General features: G+C 47.2%; 1 protein-coding gene across 1 annotated transcript; it reads right to left on the bottom strand.

Annotated features, from left to right (window-relative positions):
- Positions 1 to 635: 635 nt before the first annotated feature.
- Positions 636 to 7,649, bottom strand: LOC149366945 (serine/threonine-protein kinase PLK1-like). Its single transcript, XM_089572300.1, has 5 exons — positions 7,626 to 7,649; positions 4,705 to 4,818; positions 3,064 to 3,377; positions 1,807 to 2,006; positions 636 to 763 (listed from the first exon to the last, which is right to left on the bottom strand). The coding sequence occupies exons 1-5, from the start codon at positions 7,647 to 7,649 to the stop codon at positions 636 to 638; spliced, it is 780 nt and encodes a 259-aa protein (XP_089428426.1).
- Positions 7,650 to 13,634: the final 5,985 nt, after the last annotated feature.

Here is a 13,634-nt window from a genome sequence, read left to right as displayed (position 1 = left end):
TACACACACACGAGCGCTACACCAACTGGCCCAACGTTCTGCTCCACTAAGTTGTAGGTCACCATCGAAACCTGGCTGTCTTACTCATAAGTGACTTTACCATGTGGTAACCTCCACGTAACGGCCACGTGGGATAGTAGAGTTTGGAATGGAAGTTCGGCACTTGGTGTAGTCGTGAAGGTATGCCTCCCATCATCACCTTTTTTTTTGGTCTGGGAGACGATAAAGAGTCTTTGCAAACGGATACAGCACACCGAGTACAAATATTTATTCAAAAGTTCACGGCATAAAAATTAAAATCTTATTACAGCCGCAGCATGCACACATCAGACCTGATTCACTGCAATCCACCTTTGGAGCCCAATCGCAGCCTTTCCAGTAACGACCGAGGCATTGTCAAAAATAGTCTCTGTACATGTGCTCCAAATAGTAAAGGTTTAACAGTGCATGTCAGGAAAAAGTGCCTTAAAGCTTGAATAGAAATTAAAGCTTCCCGATACTTGTTTTTTTTTTCAAATACAACATTGGTTACAATACCAGCAAGAACAAGAGAAAAACAAGAATCTGGAGCAGCTGAAACATTAAATAAGTGCAGTCGTTCTGATGTGCATCTTTTTCAATCGGAGAATACAGTCCTACTCTCCACGATTTTCGTTTCCCTCCGACACGGGTTTCCTTGCTGTTGTGGCCAAGGCGGTGCCGACGGCGTCCACGTGAGGCTCCGCTGTGACACGGGATGCAGGTAGGTGGGCAGGAAACGGCTCTGGAAGGAGAGGGCGAAGAGCATTCAGGGGCTGCGGAGATTTGCCAATGCCATAAACTGTAGGCGAGGTGATTAGTACACTTCTGGAAAGAAGAGGTCGGGGGCCTATTGCGACCCGCATGGTGCTGCTCTCAGTCAAAGAAGAAAACGCCGAAAATGTGAACGTAAAGAATAGGTGCAAGCATAAAAAAAAATAAAAATGCTTCGGAATATGCGCGCTTGTAGAACAGCTTTTCACGCAAGCCAAGAGCTGATGCTTCTGAACAATGAGAGCTGCGCGCCACCTCGCCAAGAGCTTAAGAAGTTCTACCCACAAAGCCACATCGATGCATAACGAGTCGCAGTAGAATTGGCGGAAAGCTTTCTCATATATGCAGCTTGGTTGGCTCCATTCTAATCCCTTTAAATCCGCGTGCATAAGGAATCCACGCTGAACACAGTGCAAAGCCCACATCGCGGAGTACCAGCAACGGCGCCAAGCGTTGTAAAAATCGTAACCAGTGTGTGCAGGCCGCCAGCACTCAGGTTTAGCTGTAATGTACTTAACGTTGCTCGGTGCAGAAACCGTTTTGCGATGTCGCCACTCTCGACCCATTTCGCTTTCTTAATTTCGACGTCTACAGGAATACGTTCTGTCTTTGCTGACATTGATCTCTGTGTGTAGCGGTAATATGCGCACCAGTTTTTGGCAGGATCTATTATATCGCGGACCACGGAAGCACGACTGACAGTTGACACGAAGATTTTGTTCTTGTGAACAAAAGGTTTATAATTTTGTTTTGGAGGAAAAAATCGCTGCAGCAGTGTGCAACGAAACTCTGTGGTGTTGTGAGAAATTTTCATGTCAATAGTACTTCCTCATCAGTACTTTATGTCATCAGTACACATAGTATACATAGTAGTATACATAGTACACATGCTTTTTGTGTGAAAATGAATAGGTTGTTTTGAAACTGTCTCCCCTGCGATAATGCCTTCGAGGCGACGCAGGTATTCTGTAAATAAATAAATAAATAAATATAGAGATGCAAGACAAGGCCCACCTCTTGTCATGAACCCGTGGTGCATGATGGCCTCGATGCTGGGCCGCCTTGCGGGTTCCGGTTGGAGAATCCACCGGATGAGGGCGCTCGCGTCGGGGGACACGGTCGAGGGGATCGTGTATTCGTTCCTCTTGATTCTGGCGTAAATCATCGCCTTCGACGACGAACTGAAGGGGGGACGCCCCACCAGCAGATTGTACCTGCGGAGAGCAGTTCGCGGCCTGTCAGTGTCCGCACCGTCCGGCATCTCAGCGCGTCACAGCTCGAAGGAGTGCGGGCACAGCAATGCCACAGGATACCCCTGCCAGCTAATATCCCCATGAAATGGTAACCTAAGTGCGGAAAACGACGCTCGTGATGCACCTAAGTGCCTTGATTTGAACGCGAAGTGGATTATCTCATTGTTTCTTAACATGAAGAGGGACCGTACAGTGATCTTTATGAACAATATTTTCTCTGCGGCATCCGTAAGTTGCTTGCTGGAAAATACGCATACCCGGTTGCGTACCTGGGAATCACGGCAGACACTTTTCAAACCAATTTTCTCGACACATGAACGCCGCTTTCCGTGTGGTGGCCGGCGTCTACGATTCCCGACATCATATGCACGACAGCGGAAGGACTTTGCAGACGACTGCCCGCCAAGTTGGCGGTAATGAGGGTTACAAAGAAGAGTTTGGGCTTTACTATATTTAGCGCCCTATTTACTGATTCTTAGCTTTACTCGCAAAGGAAAATTAAAGCATTACGAAAGCTCAAAACCAAGAAAAAAATAAGAGTCATGATATCTACCGCATATATGAGCAAGTGTTTTATCCCGATAAAGGCATACCTGTCAACATCGTTGAATGAACAAGCATAATTCACCTCTGCGGGTTACGGTACCTGACTAGCTGAAATACGAAAATTATGGCGCCTGAAATTTTTATCACTGAATTGGCAGTTTATATATAGCGTCTATAGCTCATTTGTAAAATTCACATCTATTTCACTAGACGGAACGCGACTGGGAGCAGCGTGCTACGAAGTTTGAGCAAAACCAATCACCACCTTGAACTCTGGCCCGACTTGCTTTGCCAGCTCGAAATATAAGTAAATGCCACCTGTATGGTACCTGTCTGATAATACCTCTGTTATAATACCTGTATGATAATACCTGTATGATAATACCTGTATGACAGGTATTACGAGCTGTCGTTGTTAGCATTAACGTTGTTACGAGTTTCAAACATATCTGCACAATCAAGGGATACTTACATTATACATCCGACGGACCTGATGTCCACTTCGTGGCTGTAGCCCATCTTGGTCAGCATCTCGGGAGCCATGTAGTTGGCGGTGCCGCAGATAGACCTCTTAAGTTGCCCCTCGTGGTGGAGGCGCGTGGCGATCCCGAAGTCGGCCACCTTGAGTTGCCAGTCCCTGGTGAGGAGCAGGTTTCCAACCTTCAGGTCCCGGTGGATGACCTTCTCCTGCCCCAGGTACTGGCAGGCCAGGAGCAGCTGGCGCATCAAGCACCGCGCCTCCGCCTCGGTGAGGGTACTGCGGGACCGGAGGACATCCTCCAGAGACTGCGAAATAAATGCGCTCATGAAGCCTGCGGACGACCCTTGAAGGTTAGACAGGCTAAAGACCATGACAAAGAAAACGGAGATTCCTTCAGGATGATGAAGTTAGCGCCAAAAACGAGGACCATAGTAGGAGAAAAGACACAACACAAACGCTTTATTGTGTCTTCTTTCCTACTTTGGTCCTTGTTTTTGGAGCTAACTTCATCATGAATAAAATTAAACTCGCCCAACTTTCCACCTTGCTACTGTAGATTCCTTCAGGTTCAAAACTGGGACATTCCCACTTTAGTACACTTGATCAAATCACGCTAGTTTGATGAAAGCTTGACTGAAGTAATTGCTTTTCGTGGTGCAAAATTCAGTGTCCACACGAGGGCACCACAGTAGTATATGACCGGTTTAGAAACAACGAAGGCAGTTTGCAGTCTTTGGCTTTGTTTGCTTTAGTTTGGTTTAACGTCCCACAGCGACTCAGGCTATGATAGACGCCGTAGAGAAGGGCTCCGGAAATTGCGACCACCTGGAATTCTTTAACGTGCACTGACATAGCACAGTACGGGGGCCTCTAGAATTTCGCCTACATCGAAATTAGACCGCCGCGGCCGGAATCGAACCCGCGTCTTTCGGGTCAGCAGCCGAGCGCTATAACCACTGAGCCACCGCGGCGGCTGCAGTCTTTGGCTGCGCCCTAAATTGTGCTTCCAGAACGCAATGGGGTCTTTCTCACTGAAATTGCCGTGACAAATACAGGCCCAAATACATGCTGGCATAACAGAATTTCATAGAAGCGGTTTGGATGATAGAATACTCTTGACATCCTGTCATCAGGCCTTCAAAAATACGTAAGTGAAGTGCCGTCAGGCGATAAGTAAGAGGCGATAAGTAAGAATAGGCGATAAGTAAGGCGATAAGTAAGAGGCGTAAGAGGCGATAAGTAAGAAAAAAACGACGCCACATTTTTGCTGTAATGTTGATTTTCGCTTTGCACAAGGTTATAATGCGCTGTTAACGCCACGCCAGCTTCACGCATTCAACGTTTCTGCTCGGAAAGTAAATTTCGTGAATGAATGAATGAATGAATGAATGAATGAATGAATGAATGAATGAATGAATGAATGAATGAATGAATGAATGAATGAATGAATGAATGAAGTGTTCTCTTACCAGCAGCGTCGTGTGAGCAGTGCTCGAGAAAATCTTACTGCCCTAGCATGTCAAACATTCTCGGACAAAAATTTGACATCAGATAACATTAGCAGCATCTTAGAATCAACGCGAAGTAAATCAGCGCAAATGGGAACCACCGAGAGCAGGAACGTTGACGCACCTGCATGCACAGCTCCAAGATGAGGTACACGCTCTTTTCGTCCTCAAAGTGGCTGTGGAAGTCAACCACGTGGTTGTGCAGCAGGGTTTTGTGGATGTCGATTTCCTCTTCAAGCTACAGAAAAAAAAATTAGACACCTCGGAAAGGTTGCATTAAGCGGAAACAAAAGAAAAAAGTGGTTAACTAAGCTGTTGCAGATGATTATTTAAAGAAACCTTACGCTGAAATGAAAACAAAAAGCCGTAATTATGATTAAGGTAATCGGTCACTAGAACGGGATCTTGCAATATGCGTCTCTACTGCTATTTGTGTTGCAGGAATCAACTGCAAAATTTTGTCCACTGCTTGTGACCTTCCTCTGCAGACAAATAGTTTCATGGAAATTTAGAGAAGCATTCAAATGAGGTGCACAAATTGAAGTTTGTCTGTCTGGATACGTTACCGTTAAGTTACTTGCAACGAAAATTGAGGTCAGATAAGCTGCAGAGAAGGCCAGAAAACGACTGACAGGGCCGGTATTCTATAAAGATACACTATCCATTTCGAATGAATTTGGTCCTAACGCATTGGTGACTGTTGTTCATCCTTGCTGCTAAGGCTTTCAAGCGTCTCTGGGAAACGACCTCACTATTGGATGTCACCGTACTACAGCCAATGGTTGGATTGGTTGGTTTATTGGGGTTTAACATCCCAAAGGCAATGAGAGACGCCGTAGTGGAGGGCTCCGGAAATTTCGACCACCTGGGGTTCTTTAACGTGCACTGACATCGCACAGTACACGGGCCTCTTGAATTTCTCCTCCAAAGAAATTCCAGCCGCCGCGGCCGGGATCGAACCCGCGTTTTTCGGGACAGCAGCCTAGAACCATAACTGTCGAGCACTGAGTCACCGCGGCGGCTAATGATAGGGTTGATTCTGATGCTAGAAAGTTGTAACAGCATGACTGAACAGTGACCAAAGCGACAGGACGAAATCGAAAGTGGACAATGGATGCTTATAGAACACGGCCGCCGAGCCCAAATGCACGAAATGTTTGGGTTTGGAACCGGCTCGCTTTGCCGAATAGTCATTATGACGCATACGCGAGCAGGGCGAACTTTATGGTGGGACGAAGGGGGATACAGCAGCCAATCTGCAATCACGCGAGCTTTCTCTTGCGTTCGAGAGATGGCGCCACCCGATTTAAATATGCAAGGTTGCAGCCGCTACCATACTCAGCCGTCGTTTTTTTTTTTTTCCCTTTTTTGTTATTTCTTTTTTCTTTTTTTCCACGTGGTTTGGTGACGTCACCAAACCACGGGACGTCACGTCACGTGGTTTAGTGGCTGCCCGGCCGCACCCAAGGGCTGAACTGAGTGATTGCAATATGCTACGCATAAAAATTTCCCTTTAGCCGGTTCAGTCTCTTTTTTTGCATACTGCTGCATGTTTCCTGTACAGCTCCCAGTTACCTTTCGAATTAGGCTGTTTTGCTCTAGAGTATAAACTTTTCTGTTTATTGATGCATCGCCTTACCTGTGAAGTGAACCAATTGTTGTGAGTTGACGAGGGGATGGTAATTTTTGAATATATTTATCTTTCAATTAAATTAACTTGTCATGAACTATCCTCCAATTCTCCGCACTTTCACAGCAGAGAAATGTGTTTAGGAATTCTTCAGAAAATTGACGAAAGTTCGCTCAAGATTATGTCAACATTCGCTCGCGCATTACCACGTAGATTACCTTACTTTGGAATTCAGGCTTTTTAATTGGTGGCAGTGGCGGTCCCAGCGATTGCTTCTAGGGGGTGGGGGGGGGGGGACGGACTTCCTTCTACCAAAAAAAAACAGAAACAATGATTTTTTATTTAAACTCTATTTGTACAACAATTATGTGTGCACTTTGTTGACAAATCAATGACGAACGATAAGATGTTATACCATAACTCATGTTTTGAATGCTAACGGTTACGTGAACAATATTCATATGTAATTCATATCTATTTATGATTTATATGTGAATATTGATCACGTAACCATTAACTTATATAATTAATATATATTTACGCGGCGGTCGAATTTCGATCAAGGAAAAATTCCAGCAGCCCACGTACTGTGCGATGTCAGTGCATGTTAAAGATCCCCAGGTGGTCGAAATTTCCGGAGCCCTTCGTTACGGCGTCAATCATAGCTTGAGTCACATTGGAACGTTAAACACCCATAAAACACACAAACAAAACAGATGTATTTATCTCACAGTATTTTAAATTGAATGATAGTGCAAGTCATGAACCGCAAAACTGAGGGCACGTCAGGACCACGATACCTCGACAGTCACGTACGAATTACTATCTTATAACTACCAACCTGTTGTATAACTAAATAATGTTGTGCGATAGTATTAGCTTACAACGTGTCTTACTAGCAGCAGAAAACTGGTGTGACAAATGACAAATGTCTTTAAATATGGTTAAGTGTAAGGTCCTGCATTTCCATAGACGCTCCAACTTAATACCACGCAGCTATTTTGTCTGCGGTTCTCGTTTACATGCTACAAAAGCATAGAAATATTTTGGATTACACCTGTCTGACGATTTTACGTGGTCAACGCACATCAATCACATAACTGTAGCATCCAGCCGATCCCTTCGCTATCTTCAACGCTCAATGAAGTTTGCCCCAGCACATGTAAAATTACTAGCCTGCACCACATTAATGAGCCCAAAATTAGAATTTGCATCCGCCATTTCGTACCCGCCGCGGTGGCTCAGTGGTAAGGCGCTCGGCTACCGAGCCGGAGTACCCGGGTCCGAACCCGACCGCGGCGGCCGCGTTTCGATGGAGGCGAAACGCAAGAGGCGCCCGTGTGCTGTGCGATGTCAGTGCACGTTAAAGATCCGCAGGTGGTCGAAATTCTTTCCGGAGCTCTCCACAACGGCACCTTCTTCTCCCGCTCTTCTTTCATTCCTACCTTCCTCCCTTCCCTTACGGCGCGGTTCAGGTGTCCGCCTATATGTGTGAGACAGATACTGCGCCATTTCCTTTCCTCAAAAACCAATTTACCAATTTTTACCGCTATTTGGAACCCACATGAGGAATACCTTTCTGAGAGCATAGAAACAATCAAAATCACGCCATTAGATTTGTTCATTCCGATTGGTTTGGTTTGGTTTATGGGGTTTAACGTCCCAAAGCGACTAAGGCTATGAGAGACGCCGTAGTGGAGGGCTCCGGAAATTTCGACCACCTGGGGTTCTTTAACGTGCACTGACATCGCACAGTACACGGGCCTCTAGAATTTCTCCTCCAAAGAAATTCAGCCGCCGCGGCCGGGATCGAACCCGCGTCTTTCGGGTCAGCAGCCGAGCACCATAACCACTTAGCCACCGATTATTCATCCTACAGAAGTGCAACCGATCTGAAGAACCGATCCAGCTTGCCATATGGGCTTGGCAGCACCGCAGCTATGTCAGCCACAACTCACCTGCGCCGTTTGTTCGTCCTGCACGTATCCATCTGCCTCCTGCTATGCAGTGACTCTCGCCCGAGCGAACCCTGGAATCCAGCTTGGACCACAGCCCGGCTTCCAACGGTAGACCGTCCGGCCCCCGCACCGCTGCGTCGCATCCGTCCTGCGGACCACATGCCAACAGCAAAGCCCCGTCAGTGCCCGGCAACGCCCCTTCAAGAACAAGCTCCGAGATTATCGCTGCCACTGTCAGCTTCAGCGATAGCTAACCACCCGAAATCAACCTCCTCGCCGCATCCCCCCTTTATAAGCCCGGCATCACCCCGCGCCGCCTTCAACGGGCTTGTCAGCACCGCAGCTATGTGAGCCACAACTCACCTGCGACGTTTGTTCATCCTGCAGGTAAACACTTCATTTTTATTTATTTATTTATTTCAAGGTACCCCTAAAGGCCCTCTTCAGGAGGGTATTACATAGGGGGTGGTAAAAATTTCAACTTGAATACATAAAAGGAACATTAACATGAGTAACAGGGAAAAAAAGAAGCAAGAAAAGAGCAATAACTTGTAGTCAGCAAGAATCGAAATGTGGCGAAACAACAAGAAGCAAAATAAACAAAATGAAAAAAAAAAACAAGACACGAAAACAGAAAGATAAAAACAACGGAATAAGCAAAACGAAAAGCAAAACTCGAACACATTGCGGTGAGCAGAACAGAACTAGAAGAAAACTACACATCGCTTTGATTTTTTAAAAGTTCATGAAATGATGTCGCATTTGTTGCAGTTGCGATTGTGTAAGGCAGCCGGTTCCAATCAATAATTGTTTTGGGTATGAATGATTTAGCAAAACTTGAAGTGTGACATGTGATGTTCCCTATTTGCACGCCGCACTCGCTATGCGGCTTTAGTAGTGCTGCCAAGCCCAATGGTATTGGTATTGCCTGTGATTGCTATCATGTTATCATGCGCTTACTAATTTTGTCAGGTGACGTAGAACTCAACCCTGGTCCCACCACTCGCCACGGCGATAGTCGGTCACCTAACGATATACTTCAGGCCCTGAATGAAGTCCAATCCAGTCGAGCCACGCTCCTAACCGAAATGAAATCCATCCGCCTTAAACTCTCCGAAAATGACCAAACGTTTGCAGAAATCAAGAATCGACTGACCAAAATTGAAACCGACTGCTCATCACTATTAGCAAGAAAGGAAAAGGTAGACGACATCCAGGCGCTGTCTGAGCAAAATGCGAAACACATTGCCACTATCACACCTAGACTTGATATCTCAGAAAATCAGTCCCGAAGATCAAACCTACTTTTCTTTGGCCACGAAGATAACGAACAGGAAACATGGGCCCAGTCAGAGGCCACTGTTATCGAACACTGCAGAACAAAATTAAGGACGACAATTCTTCCTGTGGACATTGAAAGAGCCCACAGATTAGGAAAGTTTAGGGCGGACAGGAATAGGCCGATCATCGTTAAAGTTGCACATTTTAATGCGACGGAAAAGGTTCTTTCATGCGCCAAAATGTTAAAAGGTACAGAGTTTAGCATATCTGAGGACTACTGCCCAAACACGGTCAAGGCCAGGAAGCATCTTGTGGAATTCTTCAAAGCACAAGACGAACAAAAATTCAAACTCCGACATGAGAAGCTAATCATCGGGAAGAAAACGTACACGTTTGATTACAGTAGTCAGAAGATAGTTCCACACCCTTTAAACTCGTAAGAGCTAATCGTCCCCGCTCTAGCCCTTCCAACACTTCCTTTTTACGAGGTTTGTTAGAAAAGCATCCGACCTTTGGCCGTTGAAAAAAAGCTTGCATAACTGGAGCGTTGCAAACCTAGTCATCTTTAAAGTAGTCTACTTGGGACTCCACACACTTCTCCCAGCGGTGCTGCCATTGTGGGAAGTATTCCGAAAAGGCCCTTTTCGGAATGGAGTATAGCTCAGCTGTCGTTGCAGCCATAATGTTCTTCCTTGTCTGAAATCGCGCTCCTTTCAATGGCCTTTTGATTTTGGGAACCAGCCAGAAATCGCAGGGGCCATATCAGGACAGTAAGGAGTCTGTTGAACTACAGGAGTCTAGTTTTTCACCAAAACATCTGATTGGAGTGCGAGGAATGTGCAGGAGAATTGGCGCGATGGGTGCGCCAATTTCCTGTTGACCTCAGCACCGGGTTCTTGCGCCGCACAGCATCACGTAGGCGACGGAGGACATCCCTGTAGTACTCTTTGGTCATTGTTTGACCCTGTAGAGTGCGTACTCGTGGTCTGCCACACAGAGGGTGTCAAAGAAAGCAGTCAGCATCACTTTTACATTGCTGCGCAATTGGCGGGCCTTCTTAAGTCTTGGTGACGTGGAATGCTTCCACTCTGACGACTGGGATCTGGTTTCCGGGTCGTACCTGTACACCCAAGACTCGTCACTTGTGATTAAGATTTTGATGAAGTCGGGGTCACTGTTTCCGGAATCCAGCATGTCCTGTGAGACTTCAACACGAAGCTGCTTTTGCTCCACCGTGAGCAGCTTTGGCACGAATTTCGCCGCAACTCTCTCCATGGCCAAATCTTCGGTGATAATGGAATGTGCGGAGAAATTGCTCACGTCCACCTCTTCCTCAATTTCTCGGATAGTCACGCGACAGTCCCGCATCACCATAGCGTTGAGTTCGGCAATGACCTGGTCATTTTGGCATGTTGATGGCCGATTGGAGCGTGGCTCGTTCTCCACCCATGTGCGGCCATCTTTAAAACAATTGTAACACTGCTTAAACTGTGTGCTGCTCATAGCATCTTAACCGAAAGCCGTCTGAATATTTCGAATGGTTTCCACTCAGCTGTCGCCAAGTTTATGGCAAAATTTGTTGCAGTAGGGCTGCTCCTTTCACTCCGCAATTTTCCTTGCAATAAAAAACCGACGAGAGCACTCCACACTGCCTCACTCAAACGCTGCTTCCCAGCGACTGACGCTATCGGCAGGCGGGAAAAAATTCATGCATGCGCATGAAGGTTCAAGGTCGCCTGATGCAAGCGCGCTTGTCTCATATCCATCAGGTGTTCGCAAAAAAAAATAAAGTCGGATACTTTTCTAACAGACCTCGTATACTCTAACTTTAGAAGACTCTTGCCTAAACTTGATGCTCTTCGTAACCAGCTTCACACCACAGAGTCTAACCTCCTTATTCTCACGGAAACATGGTTAAACTCTTCAATTGCCGACTCGGAGATTCCTTCTCTTCTGATTTAAATGTTTTTCGCCGTGACAGAACTAACAACAGGGGTGGTGGCGTTCTAATTGCTACCCATAGAAGCCTTCAATGCATCGAAATTAAAACTTCATCCGCACTGGAAATGATATTCGTTCTCAGCAACTCCTCTTATCCCCCCTTATTAATCGGCGCTTGTTATCGTCCCCTAGACGCAAGCAGTTCTTTTGTCGCTTGCTGCGAAAGCAATGGAGCGGGAGCTTGGAAAGGAGAAAGTAAAAGCGAAATCTCCTCCCCTCCTTAGCAATCGGCGCGGGAGGCGCAGCTGTGCATAGCAACCGTGACGTCACACAGTAGGGGTAGAACGAACGCGCGCGCGTAGGCGGTTGCAGCTGAACCGCCGCTCCTTCGCCAGACGTCTCCTTGCAGTCGATTAAGTGAGACGCAAGGCTCCGAAGCGGCCCAGTGATTCTGCGCCGAGCGGTTCGGGGAATCGGCAGTGGGTTGACCACAGGGCTTTCACCAAGCACACTTTAGAATTTCCAGTGTGTCTACGGTATGTCAGTGCACGTTAAAGAACCCCAGGTGGTCGAAATTATCCGTAGCCCTTCACTACGGCGTCTTTCATAGCATCAGTCGCTTTGGGACGTTAACCCCATAAAAACAAAAACAATTTTTTTGAGGAAAGGAAATGCGCAGTATCTGTCTCCCCCAGTTGCGAAACCAATAGAGCGGGGGCTTGGAAAGCAGAGGGTAAAATTTGTAAATTAGTTTTTCAGGAAAGGAAGAGCGCAGTATCTGTCTCACACATCTCTGTGGACACCTGAACCATAGGGAAGGCGCATAACTGCCCTTTTGGAACAGTGGACACCTCAATCGTTCTTTAAGCTACGTTGCGGTAGTGACAGATGTGCGCTGCATGCTTTGGCATTGACAACGTTGTACCAGAGACGCTGCCACCTGCCAGGGTCCCCATGACAATGCCCCGTCTCTCGCCCGTTTCACCAGACCATGCAGCGGGGCCACTCTGTGGCTCCCAAACTCTATTTCAGCAATTAAAAGTTTTCACCACCACCACCACCACCTACCAGGGTGGGTGGGGGCTTTAATTTAGATATAAAGACAAGCGGGAATTTCTTACCACTTATGCGGAGAGAGAGAGAGAGAACACTTTATTGTCGGAAAAGAAGGGTTCCTGGACGCTTAGCAGAAGGGCCAGGTGGCCGTTAGCTGATAGCTGGCGGCGACCTCTTCGGCGCGCTCGATAGCTCCTGCCTGGACGGCGGGGTCCGAGCTGCGCAGCACTTCTTCCCAGGCGTCTGGTGAGGGAGCTTCTATAAGAGCTTCCGGAGGAGGATCCTCCGGGCAGTCCCATAGCATATGATGGAGGGTGGCAGTGCTACCGCAGTGTTTGCAGATGGGGTCTATGAGATCTGGGTAGATGTGGGCGTAAATGTACGGGTTCGGGTAAGAATGGGTTTGAAGTCTTCTCCAAGCCACCAAGCCACTTATGCGGAAGAACATCCCGTACCTCTCGCTCATAACGGCCCCCACATCTGTGACAACCTCGCGAAATACTTGCGCAGACCTCGTCTTTGAGAACCAGGCATTGCTGCAGCAAGTCGAGCATATACCCATCTATTTCTCCGTCCACAAAGCTTCCTTCATGACAATCAAGAACGGTTAGTGCACTGTTTCTTGATGAAGGAATATGTGTGAAAAGTAACAAATTGTCTGCAATTGTACACACGTGCCTTGCTCGAATTTTTTTTCCTCAGTCTATCGAAAAGCTGATGAGCTGCGGTCAAATTTCGCATCAGGAAGTAACGTAATCGTCGTAGCATCGTCGCAAACGGAGCCGGGGACGGCAGAAAGTAAGGTGGGCGGATGAGATTAAGAAGTTTGCGGGGATACAGTGGCGGCAACTGGCAAAGGACAGGGTTAATTGGAGAGACATGGGATAGGCCTTTGCCCTGCAGTGGGTGTAGTCAGGCTGATGATAATGATGTAATCGTCGGCAATTTCTTTCGCAAAGTTAACTGCACGCTACGCCCACGGGTAGAAAATGACGCGCGTAGTACCTCGGTCGTATACTTGCAAAGATAGCAGAATGCCACGCGGGCCGCCTGCGGTTCCAACGGCTACCACTAGGAGGCTTTCAGTGGCGCCCCTATCGGCGGTGCGCGCGGCGTGTACTTCCGCGACCGGCGCCACATCGTGCTGAACGACCAAATATGGCGGCCGCGATTAGCCGCCAGTACTAT

This window comes from Amblyomma mixtum, chromosome 1 (assembly GCF_055824585.1).
Source record: "Amblyomma mixtum isolate Tamu chromosome 1, ASM5582458v1, whole genome shotgun sequence".
In the NCBI taxonomy this organism is placed as follows: Eukaryota; Metazoa; Arthropoda; class Arachnida; order Ixodida; family Ixodidae; genus Amblyomma; species Amblyomma mixtum.
This window is presented reverse-complemented; position numbering and strand designations above follow the sequence as displayed.